The sequence below is a fragment of the Dicentrarchus labrax genome, unplaced genomic scaffold (assembly GCF_905237075.1).
Source record: "Dicentrarchus labrax unplaced genomic scaffold, dlabrax2021, whole genome shotgun sequence".
Taxonomy (NCBI): domain Eukaryota; kingdom Metazoa; phylum Chordata; class Actinopteri; family Moronidae; genus Dicentrarchus; species Dicentrarchus labrax.
Window position 1 is genome coordinate 13,344,302 of NW_026136718.1, and position 15,296 is coordinate 13,359,597.

Here is a 15,296-nt window from a genome sequence, read left to right on the forward strand (position 1 = left end):
TAAGGGCTGGCTCAGGTGAATCCTTAACCATCCCTTAGTTATGCAGCTATAGGCCTAGACTATCGGGGGATTTCCCATGATGCACTGAGCTCCTCTCATCCTCTCCCTCTCTTTCTGCACTCATTCATGCCCCATTGCATGTTACTAACTTCACCTCTTCCCCAGAGTTCTTGTGCTTTCCCATCTCGCAGGTTCTCATGGATCCTGGTGGTGCCTCCTGCCATGGTCCTGCTTGACTCTCATTGACTCCTGTTGCTAATATTACTGATATTATCGTTATTATAATTATTACTATTTTTATTACTACAGTTACTATTATTACTATAATCACTGCTCATTGTCCCCCATTGTTGTTGTCGTTGTCGTCATCATCTTCTTCATGTTCATCATTATTATCACCATCAGTCACTACTACTGTTCCTCATTCCATTTCCCTGCCACTCCGCTCCTCAAATCTCAGCCTTTTATCCGTTCCACGCTCTACCTGTAAATCTAAAGGTGGCCGTGCCTTCGCTGTTTTAGCCCCAACATTGTGGAATAGTCTTCCCCAATCAATTAGATTCACTGAATCTGTGGACTGTTTTAAGTGGCTGCTCAAAACCCACCTCTACAGGCAAGCCTTTTTATAGATCTCCTTGTTTGTTTTCTCATCTGTCATGTCTCTTTTAATTCATCCCTCCCTTTTGTTTTATCCTCCTTTGTTTGTTTTTACATGCCCTCTATGTTTGTGTTTTTGTGTGTTGTTATGTTTTATTTATTTGTTGTTTGGAAAGCACTTTGGATCTCTGTGTCAAAAAGGTGCTATATAGATAAAGTTTTACTTACTTACTTACTATGAGTCTCTCTCTCTCTCTCGCTCTCGCTCTCACTCTCTCTCTCTCTCTCTCTCTCACTCTAACCCACCTAGAGCCGAGGTCTGTCCAAGGTTTCTGCCTCTTAAAAGGAAGTTTTTCCTTGCCGCCATCACCAAGTGCTTGCTCATGGTGGGAACTGTTGGGTCTCTGTAAAGTTCAGTCTAGACCTGCTCTATTTTGAAAAGTGTCCTGAGATAACTTCTGTTATGATTTGGCGCTATACAAATGAAATTGAATTGAATTGAATTTAAATCATCGTCATTACTGTTAGCTTCCTCATCTTCATTTGTATCTGGATCTGGAACCATGTGGTGAACCACAATCACTAGGGGTAAGCTAGCAGTAAATATGTTATTGTGGACCTAATTTATTAACAGTGAATCACAAAAAACATGCACTGGAAAATATGCACATTGCGCTGCGCAGATGCTATGGCATTTAAATGTCTTTCAAAAGGCCAGTCATCATCTTCAAGGGAAAAGGAAATAATTCATTGTCAAAACCAGGGGCGTTTTCAGAGGTTGTAGCGGCCTCTTTTACAGCTAATGAAGATGCTGGTATCATATTAAACTAGATACCTAACACATCTATTGGCACCAACCATGTCACGCTAGCTTGTCGGGAACAGGGTTAAATAACGCTCCAAAGTTAGGCAAAAATATGGTGATGGGAAAACTGCCATGACCATCACTTGACCTCTGACCACAATATATCTGAATGAAAATGGGTTCTATTGGTACCCACAGTCATATCCATGTTATGCTAATCCCATACAGTTTGGGGCGAAAACCTTTTTTTGCATGTGGTATAAATGTGTTATTTTCACCCAGTGTATTTGGATATTTCTGCATACACTATTGGAATTGTATAAATTGGGAATGATTGGAAAGCTGAGACACATACTTCATGCCACACCTGAATAAATGAGTCTGGAAAAGCCCCTGTTCAAAACAGGTAGTAATGTTTTGTTTACACCAATCACTAGAAGATTTTCAGTATAATCTAACCCACACCGTTCAAGTTTACTGTCTGTTATTCTTATTATGCAAATTGTAGAGATTGAAGTTCTACTGAAATATTGATTATATCCACTAGATGGTGCTATTGGTTGATTGTTGGGGTTTTTGTACAGTGATTTAGGCATGCAGGGGATTATAGAGTTAGATTGTAGCTATAGCTCAGGGACTATGAATGACCCATTCATAGTGCAAAACTAGAAATTGAAAACCTGAAATTTAAGGAAACCACTTTTAAGTTTAATTTTCTTCAAACTCTATGGGTAGGGTTACGTCCAAAGTCTCTCAACCTAGGAGTGATGAGTCATTGTTTCAAGTTGTTTATATACTGTACAGATCAGCTGACAGAGTTTTGTATCTTCTTCAGCCAACAACACCACTGACACTCGCAGGATGGAGTGGACAAGGATCTTCCAGATGAAAGCAGAGAGTCTTTAACAAGGAGACTCCTGGCGTCTGGAGTTTGATGACAGTCTTCTGCCTGACTGCCCAAACCCTGGCTGGGAGCAGTACATCAGGAACACAGGTGCAAGGTCAGTGTGCAGGAGTACTGTTATTTACTGTTGTTGATGCGTGTATACAGTATTGTATATGTTAGTGGATATAGTAGTAGTAGTTAGAAATGGGGTTAAGAGAATGAATGTAAGTTAATGACATGTCTAGTGTGACAAAAGCTGGGTTATTTTAGACTTTAAGATATATTGAAAAGAAGAAGAATCTCATAGGTAGGCTTTACTCTCAGCAGATGGGGACAAAGGACCATAGGTATAAACTGGGAACACTTGAATGACAGAGAAAGACCTCTGGTTTTATCATGTAATCAGTAGTGATGGGTGGATAATATGGAAGCTCTGAACCTTGTTTCATTGCTGTGAGGCTCACCGTTTTATTACATTGTTTCAGAGTTTAACCTAATCTGTAGTTAACGCAGCACAAGTACTACAGATTTAATAAAACACATATGAGAACAATTAGGGAGGTGTTGTGATGCTTCAGCCCCAGTCCTTAAGGGCTGCTATAAGTTTTCCAAACCACCAGATGTCACTGTGCCGCAGAGTTTAAAGCCCTGAAGCCTCTAATCTTTTTTTCAACACAAATAGAAAGTAAGCCCAAAACCTTTATAAGGCTTCATTCACCTGTCACTAATAATCGAACAGGAAGGAGGTGAAATCAAATGGCTCTTTCTCCTCCCATTTCCCTTTTTCACTGTCTAACAATATTATTTAGTCAATATTTAGGATAAACCAACTGACTTTTAAACATAATTATATGATTTCTTCTTTCTATAGTAAAAACTTATAGTGTAACTTAGGTTGTCATTTTGTTAAAAGGTTGTTGTCATTTTCAAGGTTCAAATGCATCATGTGTGGAAGAAGCTGGTCTTCCAACCGGGTGATGGTGGTCTTCCACATGCGACTGCTCAACGGGCAGGGCATTGTCAAGGTGAGGCGCTTCCGTCAGAACTGCAAGAATGAACAGTTTGAAATAAATAAAAGAAGTGCACGGTCAGCACAAGCAGTAATATCATGAGGGTGGAACCGATGTAGAAAACAATGCCATTCTCACTGCTGTGTATAAATAGGCTGTTAGGCAATTAGACATTATAATGACTAATGTTTTCTATGCTTAACATCTACCATCCCTAGCTAAACAAATTTTTCATAGTACAACCATTCATAGCACAAAACTACAACTTTTAAGTTTCGATTTCCTCAAACTCTCTGTTGGTAGGGTTACATTTAAAGTCTCCCAACCTGGGGGTGATGAGTCACTCTCTCAAGCTGTTTGCATTCAGATCAGCGGTCAGAGTTTTGTCTCTTCTTCAGCCACCAACACAGACAGGATGGAAGAATCAAAGTGGACAAGTATCTTCCAGATGAAAGCAAAGAATCTCAAACAAGGAGACTCTTGGAGTCTAGAGTTTGATGACAGTCTTGTGCCCAAACGCAAGAACCCCTGCTGGAAGTTGTGCATCGGGAGCACAAATGCAAGGTCAGTGTGCTTATTATTAGTCACTGTAGGGGGTGTGTACTTTATAGGGATGTCCAGATCAAGTTTTTTTAGCCCCCCGAGTCAGTACAATAAAGTTACTAAAATCAATCCAATGTAAATGCTACCACGAAGACGTGGGCAGGAGGAAAAAGCTTTTTATAAGGCATGATGTCAGCAGTCCCAATGGGCTTTCCTTTCTCTTTATTTCTAGCAGTTAGACAATGTAGTGACTAATGTGTTTTATATGATCAACACCCAACATTGCTAGCAAAACGAACTTGTCATTCCCCATTGATTCATAGTACAAAACTAGACTCAGATGTCTTTTATTTTGCCAGGATCACATTCAAAGTCTCCCAACCTGAGTCATTCTCTCAATTTTTTGCAATAATCTAGTGTAGAAGATAAGAATAAAATGCTACCATGAAGACCTGGGTAGAAGGAACAAGACTTTTATAAGGCATGATGTCAGCAGTCCACATGAGCCTGCTCAAGGCATCTGTACAAGGAGTTGAGCTTACATGAGTCAGGCTTTTACAAGAAAAGTTATTGTTTTTTGGGGGGGTTTAATGATGTTTTATATCTATAAACTCATATTAGCAATTAGCGAATTTTGGTTATTTTATATACAGTAGGTTTCTTCTTTTTTGTACGTGGCACAATCAGCATTATCAGGAAGGTGCAACAGACAGATAAAACAGAGCCACTCACACTGCTTCATTGACAGATGATTTAAAGAAAAGGTTGTTTTGCAGGAGGTTTGGGGATTTAGGCGTTGCATATTGGATTAGAGTTGTGCAACCTGTTTAATTTTGATCAAATCAAAATTAGGCTGACTGCCAGGAGACTTGAGGTGACACCAGAGAACACCTGTGTCGCTCAGGCCATCCACTGTTTATTTGCGTACGACCAGCACAGCTGTGGTCAGTCTTCATCATCTGCAAGTCACACACTGAGGTACAACACATCAACTGTGGGTTATCTTTGTTTTTTATCTGTTTTGTATGAAACCACTTACAGGGAAAGTAGCTGCCCTGCAGAGTTTTCCATTTCCCACATCATTTGCTGGGGAGTTTTTCCACATCACGCTTGGTTTGCAGTGACACTATGTATAGCTTGCCCACTAAAGCTGAATTTAGTCTAGCAGGAGATAGATTGCCAGGTAAGTGATGGTATGGTTTGCTGTCTGGCAATGGTTATTTATGGATAGGCTCAGCAGTCTTTTTAGACAACTGCTCTGTTCATACAATTGAAAACTAAAAGAAAATGTTCCCGAAGTGTGATGGTTATTCTGTGTGTTTTGCAGACATGTGATTCTGACAAAACTGCTTATATCTGACAACTGATGGATAAAGATTTAACTTCTGACATCATGATTTCCAAGGACACTACACTGAAGGTAAAGTATCTGCTATATAGCTAGTATATGCATACTATACTATATGTCATGTGTTATTTCCAAGGCTAAATAAAGGATAAGTTAATAACAAGAAATAATAATATTTCCTCTTTATTACTGATAACAGTAAATAATGAAACCCTTAACCTGAATGGTTTAATTCTTAAAACTGCTTATATTGAAACTGTTGTAATTGTTGTTTTACAGCCTCTCCCTCCAACAGTCAGGCTGGTCATGTTTCTCATTCTTATACCAGGTAAGCTTTTTGTTAAGTCAAGTATTCAGTTTTAGGCATGATGTCTACCTTACATTTAAAGGTTTTATCAAAAAACATAACCAACAAGGCAGCATCAGCAATAAACAAATATTCAAAACGCATTTACAATGTGTACTGTATGTGCAAAACTGTAAGCAAAATGCTGGAAGATTCAAATTCCTGTGTATTGTGTATTTAATTGGTTACTGTGAACTATAGCTGAATCAATCCTCAGATTTTTTAATCCACCTATTTGGTTTAAGGTGTTTTGTTGAAAATCACAGAAGCTGAAGCATGTTTATGACTGAACTTTTGTTTGAATCCTCTCATCAGCTCTGTGCAGTGCCATTGAGGTGAACTGCTCTGAGCCAACCCAACCTGCCCTGCTGGAGGCTCTGACTCCAATCTTTAACATGAGCGCCATACGACCAGTCGTAAACATGACAACGCGCACCAATGTCAGCACCTTCTTCACCTTGTATGGGATATTAGGAGTGGTATGTTCAGCTCTCTGTAAATAAGGATAAGAAGCAGTATATTGAGTGTGTATATGCATTGTATCGATAGTTATTATGTTGTCACCAAAAACACTTCTTCTTGTCTTCCAGGATGAAAAGTCTCAACTCTTAATCACCTACCTTTGGCTAGATTATGTAAGTATTGTAATCCTCCATCTTAATTTTTCCATTAGTGATGTAGGGATAATTGGATTATTTTTTGTGAATGTTGTGATTATTACTTATCTGGTCTGTGCACTGACACCAGTTTGGATGTTTTAGTGGTGGAAGAACGAGCTTGTCTTTTGGGACCCAAACCAGTGTGGCACCGACAAGATTTCTCTTCCCAGAGACAAATTTTGGGTGCCAGATATTGTAATCAATGAATTGTAAGTTCCATTGTACTTGACCATTTATATATTCTGTCAAAGCATGCACTGTATGTGCCAGATACAACAGAGTCATCTTAACATGCTCTTACGATGCATACTTGTTAATAGGAGGGCTGGTTTTATGCTATATATTTTCCTTGTTGTCAACAAATCTCATGAAAAGTCCACCTGGCAGGAAAAAGTAAAGAAAAATGTTGTTCTGTTTGTAGCAGTAGAAAAATTAAAGGTGCCATGCTCTAATTTTGCAGACCTTACACTCATAACTCCTCTGCATGTTCCTGTCTTGCAGTATGGATGAAAACACAGCCCCTCCTGTCCCGTATGTGTACCTGTACAGCAATGGGATGGTGCATGATGCTCAACCAGTCAAAGTTGTCAGCTCCTGTAACCTTGATATCTACACCTTCCCCTTCGACATACAGAACTGCACTTTCACTTTCAACTCCTACATCCACTTGGGTGAGGCACTTCACCAAATTACTTTTGTATTCCAGTTTGGACAAAAGCATAAGAACTGTAAATCAAAAGAGGCAGAAAGTAATCCTTGTCCCTTACTGTGTGTGACCAATAATGCTTGACACACTGTCCTAATATCAGTTTCTATTTTGAGACAACCAGCAGTGCTCATTTTCCTTGACTTTATGGTATAATATATTTCTCTACTCTCCTCTTGCCAGCGATGGACATAATGATTTTCCTGGGAAAGTCTGCAGAAAACATCACAAAGAAGTCTAAGAACGTGATGACCACCATGGGGGAGTGGGAGCTGCTGGATATCACGTCGCACAAAGACAAATATGGACATGATGATGGTCAATATATTGATGAGCTTTCATTTCATGTAGGTTGACTGTCTAATGTAAATTATTAATTTAAGAGCGTATATTGTGGTTTAAAGCAAGCATGCCTATGTTGTGTTTACCTTTCCCTCTGCAGATCAGAGTGAGGCGCCGGGCAACCCTGTATGTGGTGAACCTGCTGATCCCCAGCTGTTTCCTCATCACAGTGGACCTCTTCAGCTTCCTGCTGCCTCCCCAAACTGTGGACCGATCCTCCTTTAAGATGACCCTCATTCTGGGATACACAGTCTTCTTGCTCATCATGAACGACCTGCTGCCTATCACTGGAAACACCATACCTCTCATAAGTCAGTGTTATTCAGTCTCAGCAAAAGGTCTTTGTATTTACTAAAACCTGTTACATGTGTATCTTGCTTTTAAATGTGTTATATTCTGCTGTTGCTTTAGTTGTTACTACTACTGCTGTGTGAGGAGTGTAGACTGCCAGCTATGTTATGGTCAAAAGTGTAAAGGATGATGCAGCAATGATGAACCTTTTTTCTTGATGCTATTATACATTAATCAATGAGTTAGAGAACCAAGCTAGAAAAGCCAATCTAGAGTATTTGTATGAGTCTAAAACAAACTCTTTCAGTGAAAATGGTGGATCCAGGTGTCCTTCATTCATCTCTTTGCCATCATAATTAAAAAGCTTCCAAGTGTGTAATAAATTGTGTGCAATCTTCCATGCTCTATTCTATAAAAGATACTGTGGGTAAGGTATGTTTAGATTTACATGCTTACATATGCATTTCCAGAAGGGGAACAGAGAGGTTTTAGCTGTCCACCTGCTGAATATACAGTAAACTATAAAACACATTCAGACAGTGCAAACGTTTATTGATTCTAGCCTCACTTCTCCCCCCTGTCCATCTCTCTGTCTGTCTCTCTCTCTCTCTCTGCCAGATGTGTTCTTCTCTCTCTGCCTGGCTCTTATGGTGACCAGTCTACTGGAGACTATCTTCATCACTAATCTGCTGAGCGGCTCTGCTGACTTCTCTCCCCTCCCTCGCTGGGTCCGAGTGTTTGTTCTGCAATTCCTGGGCTGTCTTGTTTGCCTGCCTCAGAAGACTAAAGAGCCAAAGGGTTCAGGTATACAGTTTATATGTAGTTCGACATATATAGAGCTGGATCAGCTGGATCGACATGATTGTTTATAGCAATTTCCTGGATTGCTTATTTTAAATTCAACCTTTTCGTTCCTTGAAAACCAGACATAAAATTCAGCACTGCAATGGCACAGCGAAAAGCTGACGAGGGGCCTCCGGGGGAGATGATGCTGGTGGCTGAGGGCAAGGCCGTTCAGGAGCTGAGGAGCCTGGGCAGGGACCTCCAGGCCATCCGCCTTCAGGTGGAGCAGCAGCTGTGTGGAAGCAAGAGCTCAAAGGAGTGGATCCAGGTGGGTTTCATCATAGACCGCCTGCTGTTCGGCCTCTACATGGTCTTCATATCAATCAGCTTCATTACCATCATCATTATCTGGGTGAACTCATACAGTCAGTAGACAACCGCTGTCTGTTTTAAGGGGCTCCATTTATGTAGCTAGAGACTAAAATGTTTGTTGAAGTTTTATCAATACACAATCATTTTGTTCTGCATTCACGTGATTTGTTTTGGAGCCAAGACATTTATATAAAATCTAAAGTTATTGTATCATTGTTAATAATAACAAAAGATCATATTATTGCTATTGGGAATTAAATTAGCTCTAGTATATTAACTAGATGTAGTTGTAACCCTTTTGTGTTATATTGAAACAAATGTATACAAAATAAAATTACTTGAAAAAATTCATTCAGTTTCCCATTGACATTCATTTCAAATATAATAATCATCTTCCAATTGTTTTTCTATTTATTTATTCATTTATAAAGTCAGTTTTGAATTAGAAAATGTAGTATCTGCTAGCAATGGCTCCACCAGAACTAAATATAACAATGAAATCGATCAAGTAAGATAGATAGCAGCTGTCATCTGATCTATACAGATCATAATTTTAACAAAACTAAAAAAAAAAGGTTCCTGAAATAAGCAGGTAGAAAATACCGAAAGATATTGAATTGATAAAGACATATGTAGCCAAACAATAATTCATTTGTAAAATATGTTTAATGAATGACAACAATGACATGTCAATGTGACTAATGACTTTACCAAATCTCATCAATGAATTGTATTTTACTTCAAATCTAATCTTCCATTTATGCAACTTTATAGTTCTACTCTATAGTTAGTTATCTCTCTATAGTATTAATAATACTGGTTATTTATTACATTTTTTATACTCACCTGTTGTGTTATATTTTAGCTAAACATTATTTAAAACCAGCTTACCTTTGCTGGAAAATGCATTGTCTCAAAGTTTTTCTGAGTTTGTGAAAAGCTGACTTTTTAGAGCTATGTGGTACTGACAGGACAGCAATAATGATCTTACAGAATATGATCTATTTCTGTAGATTAAACTGCCCAACCGTAGGTATATACTGTGAGGAAGCTTAACCTTAAACAACAACAGCAGTAAAATGCAAAATACACATTAATGCAGCAGTAATATTAATCCAGGAAAATCATAATATTAAAACACTGACAGGGGCCATCTCACTGCAGAATGACTACTTTTACTTGAATACTTCAAATTTTGCAGATAATACTAACATAATTTTTCCTAAGTTTTGAATGCAGGACTTTGTGGAGTTTTACAATGTGGTATTAGTACTTTTACTAAAGTAAAGGATCTGAATACTTCTTCCACCACTGGTCTTTAGTGCTGCCTGCTGAAAGTCAAGCCTTCTAAGGTTCTATTCATCTTCATCTCTGTGCTAATGTATGGTAAGTACAGTTCCTATCACAGTGATTATGACTTCAGTCATTTATAGTCAGCCAGCATGGCCAGTATCCAAAAGGAAGTTGAAAGGTTTTTTAATTTTTTGAGGAATAAGCAAACTGAGACCACCGTGTGGATATTATTGAACACATTTACTAATTTGATGTCTCTCCAATTTATATCTAGAAAAATGTTTTGAAAAATACGAATATTTGATCAATAAAGTAAAGCTGCAGTAGAGGAAAGTGTTATGTGTCATGTCAATAGTTGGATGTGAGATCTACTTTTACAATCATAATGGCATATTTCTTTCCTGTGTAGCGTCATGCAGTTCCATCATGCTGAACTGCTCTCAACCTGACCCACCTTCTTTGCTGGATGCTCTCAGGCCGGTCTTCACCCTAAGCTCCATTCGACCTGTCATGAATATGTCAACCCCCACCAACGTCAGCATTGACTTCATCCTGTTTGGCATTCTGGGGGTGGTAAGGGACACTACATTAACCTAAAATCAGTTAATTCCATGTTTGATTATATTTATATTATTATATCTACTTACTAATAACTGATTAATTTTATTGAAGTTCAACATCTTTCTGTTATTGTGCATACAACTTCACAGCGGTTATGTCCAGGGGTGGATCTAGAGGGGCTGAATGGAGTGGCTGCCACCCTTAAAGAATGCCTTTCCAACCCAGGTGACACAGATTTTGATATATGAGATTGTTGGCGATTAAATCAGCATATATCTCTTAAAGTCTCCATGCCACCATCTTGCCACCCCATTAATATTTCTCTAGATCTGCCCCTGGTTACGTCAGCCACCAAGAACAATTCACTGCGACTGAAACGGTTAAAACATCTTTATATATAAGAATATGTCTGTAAGGAAGGAATGTATATGACCAAAACTGTCTTTTTTTCAGGATGAAAAGGCCCAACTCCTGACAACGTATATCTGGCAAAAATTAGTAAGTGCTGTTCTTTCTTTACAATCAATGTCACAGTTTACTAGCAATGATAACATCATTCATCTCTAAGTCCACATGAAACAGAAACCAGAGTGAATATTTTAGCATACATTGATAATGGGGGTACAATATAACTGCAATCTTAAAGGCTTAAAATTACATTTTTCATTTCAACTGGACTTTAAGCTTTTGGGCAGATCTTACTGTATACCAGCAACAGAACTTTACACTACATGAGGTAATCTACCAAAAAGACTAATCAATAACTTGTGGCAAAATAAACAGTTTTATTTCAAAAAGAATAAAGACAACACCTTTGTTTTATTCTGTAAAATAAGTTTATTTGAAATTACACAACAAGGAGTTAATATGTCCACCAGACATCACCTGAAAACTCTAGTTTTATATGTTATGTCCAGTAGTCAGGTACATACAATATATGTTGTATCTCTCTGATTCATGTTGCAGGAATGGAGAAATGACTTTATTGGGTGGGACCCAGACCAGTGCGGTTCGTCAAGGATAACAATCCCAAGGAAACTGCTCTGGGTACCAGATGTGGTCATCAATGAATTGTAAGTACCATCTTCTCTGTTGAGCAGCGCAGCCTGAGCTGTGAGTTGACTTCATACATGCAATGGCCTGACCTTGATTGATCCCCAGACACAGATTCATTAACAGGTTAACAAATTAACACAAATACTCTTCTTAAGATCATGTTTTCAATGTTATAAAAGTTTATATTTTACAGATATAACCATATTATTCCAGAGAAAGGAGATCAATAATCATATTTACTCTATGTCTTTCTCATCCTGCAGTATGGAGAAAAATTCCGCTCCATTTGTTCCATACAGTTATGTGTATTCTGATGGCTTGGTGCAAGATGAACAGCCTGTCAAAGTGGTCAGCTCCTGCAGGCTCGACATCTACACATTTCCATTCGACGTCCAGAACTGCAGTTTAAGCTTCAACTCCTACTTACACCGTAGTAAGTAGAAACTGATCCATATCTTATTTTTTCTTGTTAATGGAACTTAAAGATCCCCTCCAGATTTATGACATTAATGAACTAGTCTGCATGGAACAATAACGTGTATCTGAAGTATAATTTCTACGTTGAAACCCTTAAAAAGAGATCCACTCCTTTTGCCTCATTAAAAATTCCACAATTGAATATGAAAACTAATATTCTAATTAAAGTTTTTCTGATGGACACAAAGTGTCTCCTACTTTACTGTAAAGTCCATTCTCAGTGTATGTGTACTGGCAGCTTCAAGTTTTTATATCAAACGTATAAGCTGCAAATTGGACCAATGTCTATAAATTGAATGGTGCTGAAAGGCAGTTTTGAATGGGTTAAATCTCACAAAAGCTTTTACTATGTTGTATTTTCCTTTCAGTGGCTGCTATGCAGATTTTCCCAACAATACCTGTAGAGGAGATATTAAAATTCTCTCAAGAAGTGATGGCAACTATGGGTGAGTGGGAACTAATTGGACTCTCAGTGAAGAAATTACAACTACCAGCTTCGGATGGAGAACCTTACGAAGAGCTTCGCTTCTTTGTAAGAAAATACTTTGGATTGTAACTTTTCAAGTGTACTGTATGAATCTAACTTTTAGTACAGAAAATTGTTATTAAAAAATATTGTATAAGGAGCACGAGAGAAATAAGAAGTGAGATTAACCAGCTGCTGTGTATCTGTCGACACTGCTGCAGGTCACAGTGAGGCGCCGGGCGACCCTGTATGTGGTGAACCTCCTGATCCCGAGCTGTTTCCTCATCACAGTGGACCTCTTGAGCTTCCTGCTGCCTCCCAAGAGCATTGACCGCTCCTTGTTCAAGATGACCCTGATCCTGGGCTACACAGTCTTCCTGCTCATCATGAACGACCTGCTGCCTATCACTGGAGAAACCATACCTCTCATGAGTCAGTGTACAATACCTTCTACTAGTACAAGAGTTACTGTTAGGTTACTTGTACTGTTTCTGGCCTAGCTGTAGTGTGTGTGAAAACAAAAGGCCTAAATGTGAAAAAAGAAAATTCATCAGCAATTTTTCAATTTCAAGATGGATAAAACCTGTTAAAAATTAAATAATTAACAAAGTTTTAGTCACAGAGTTAAAGTGGCTCCTGTTTATATATCTGGCTTCGGATTTTTAAAAAAGGCCATTGTTAGCATATTGTTGTTTACATTTTGCCCTGAAGTGGCCAAAAACATGTTAACGCAGGTTTCAGCCTTTAATTCCTGGATTTTTCTGCCTGGGTTTCACTTCTGTTTGTCTGTGAAGCAGCTTTGCAAACAAAGATTTTAAAAAGCACATATCATAATTTTCTTCCCAGATGTGTTCCTGTCTCTGTGTCTGGGTATGATGGTGGCTAGTCTTCTGGAGACTATCCTCATTACCAACCTGCTGTGTGGCTCCGCTCACTACCCTCCAATCCCCCGCTGGGTCAGACTGTTTGTTCTTCACTTCTTGGGCCGCCTGGTAGGGCTTCCTCAAAAGCCCAGAGATCTGGAGGACACGGTCTTTCAAAATCCTGCTGCACAAGGTAGGATGTTCGACCTGGGTTGTAGTTTTACACAGGCAAAACTATTCATGCAGTCATGTGCATTATGAGCTGCAGAAAAATCATTGCACAAGTCAATAGAAAGCTGCCATTACCTCCTCTCTTATCTCCTCTACAACAGATATCAAAGTGTCCTTTCTGGTGGCAGAGGACAACCAGGCTCCAGGACCGAAGGGACCACTGGATGAAGACAAGGCCCTGCAGGAGCTGAGGAGCCTGGGCAAAGACCTCCAGGCCCTCCACAATCAGCTGAAGAAGCAGACGAGTGGAAGCCAGAGCTCGGAGGAGTGGATCCAGGTGGGTTTCATCATAGACCGCCTGCTGTTCGGCTTCTACATGCTCTTTATAACAGTCAGCTTCATTACCATCATCGTTGTCTGGGTGAACTCATACAACATATCCTGATTTTGCTTTTGAGTTTGTTTTTTCATATTTTGGGGGATTTTGTGGATTATTATTTGTTAACTTACTTTGTCTTATTCATTGTCAGTTATAACTAAGTCCAGAGAAAACTTTAAAGGTTGATTTAGCTTTTGTATTTGGAAGTAGTTTGACACCCCTTACACAATTAGTTTTTATGTTTTAAAGGTCCAGTGTGTGACATTTAGGAGGAACTATTGTCAGAAACGTAATATAATAGTCATAGATAGGTTTTCTTTAGTGTATAATCCCCTGAAAATAAGAAAAATAAGAGTTGCGTTTTTGTTACATTAGTCTGCCATGTTGAACCACCCAGTACGGACAAATCTCAACACTGTAACACCCGTTTTTCCACGACATTCGCTTCCATAGCTTCTCCTACACGTGGAAAGCAAGAGGTTTTCAGTTGGTTGCAATCTGTAACGTCACTGTTAGATGCCACTAATTCCTACACACCGGTCCTTCACATTTTGTTTCCATACTGAACTATTCCAAGTAAAAACATTGCTTTGTGTGGCTACAACCCATATGATTTGTGATGTATGTGTTATAATAATATATGGTAGGCAGTAATATTGTCGACTAAAACATTTAACAACTGCTGATTATACTGTATAATTATACACAGGAGTGGATATCATCCATCACCATTATGTTTCAACCTGCATACATTAAAGTTTTCTAATACAGTTTTCTATGGCTTTTACTTGACCCTCATGTATTGTGTGTGATGCAAATGTGAGTACACATTAAGGCTCAATGTATGCTGTTTAAAATATTTGTTCAGGACTTGCAAACTGACAAAATTATTAGACCTAACAAATGAAATCAACTCCTGAGATAAAGTTTAAAAAAACAGTATCATTAGCCTCTGCTGGATCAAACCACCAATCTTCCAGTTTGTGGACAACCTGCTCTACCAGAGTCACAACCACCTTACCGTAAATACTGTACATTGACGGTTGATCACTGAATCACAGGTATAGAAAACAGCATAAAACAAAAAATAAGCACATGGTTCAACAGCACAGCACTTAATAAATGGAACAGAACTCCCATAGGTCAAAGTGTTGAAAAATAAAATGGATGAATGGTTACCGGAGGTGTGGAATAACAAGTTGCCTTATGTGTGTTTATGATCCATCTGCACATACCATAATGTTGTGTGTTTTACTTTTCTATTTTTGAGGGTTGAATGCCCTCAAATGGATAGAAATATGAAATATTCTGTGTGTGCACTGGTTGGCAATATAAAGATTAA

General features: G+C 38.7%; 1 protein-coding gene across 1 annotated transcript in view; it reads left to right on the forward strand.

Annotated features, from left to right (window-relative positions):
- Nucleotides 1-15,182, forward strand: part of LOC127349866 (5-hydroxytryptamine receptor 3A-like) — a 30,481-nt gene extending 15,299 nt beyond the window's left edge. Inside the window, exons 2-19 of the mRNA XM_051375909.1 lie at nt 5,469-5,517; nt 5,851-6,014; nt 6,126-6,170; nt 6,297-6,403; nt 6,696-6,865; nt 7,084-7,247; nt 7,343-7,553; nt 8,152-8,337; nt 8,460-8,644; nt 10,011-10,074; nt 10,391-10,554; nt 10,996-11,040; nt 11,509-11,615; nt 11,862-12,031; nt 12,444-12,607; nt 12,763-12,973; nt 13,388-13,597; nt 13,737-15,182. Coding sequence (XP_051231869.1) covers nt 5,469-5,517; nt 5,851-6,014; nt 6,126-6,170; nt 6,297-6,403; nt 6,696-6,865; nt 7,084-7,247; nt 7,343-7,553; nt 8,152-8,337; nt 8,460-8,644; nt 10,011-10,074; nt 10,391-10,554; nt 10,996-11,040; nt 11,509-11,615; nt 11,862-12,031; nt 12,444-12,607; nt 12,763-12,973; nt 13,388-13,597; nt 13,737-14,020 — 2,700 coding nt within the window. The 3' untranslated portion in view covers nt 14,021-15,182. The remainder of the gene's footprint in view (nt 1-5,468; nt 5,518-5,850; nt 6,015-6,125; nt 6,171-6,296; nt 6,404-6,695; nt 6,866-7,083; nt 7,248-7,342; nt 7,554-8,151; nt 8,338-8,459; nt 8,645-10,010; nt 10,075-10,390; nt 10,555-10,995; nt 11,041-11,508; nt 11,616-11,861; nt 12,032-12,443; nt 12,608-12,762; nt 12,974-13,387; nt 13,598-13,736) is intronic.
- The last annotated feature ends 114 nt before the right edge of the window (nt 15,183-15,296 follow it).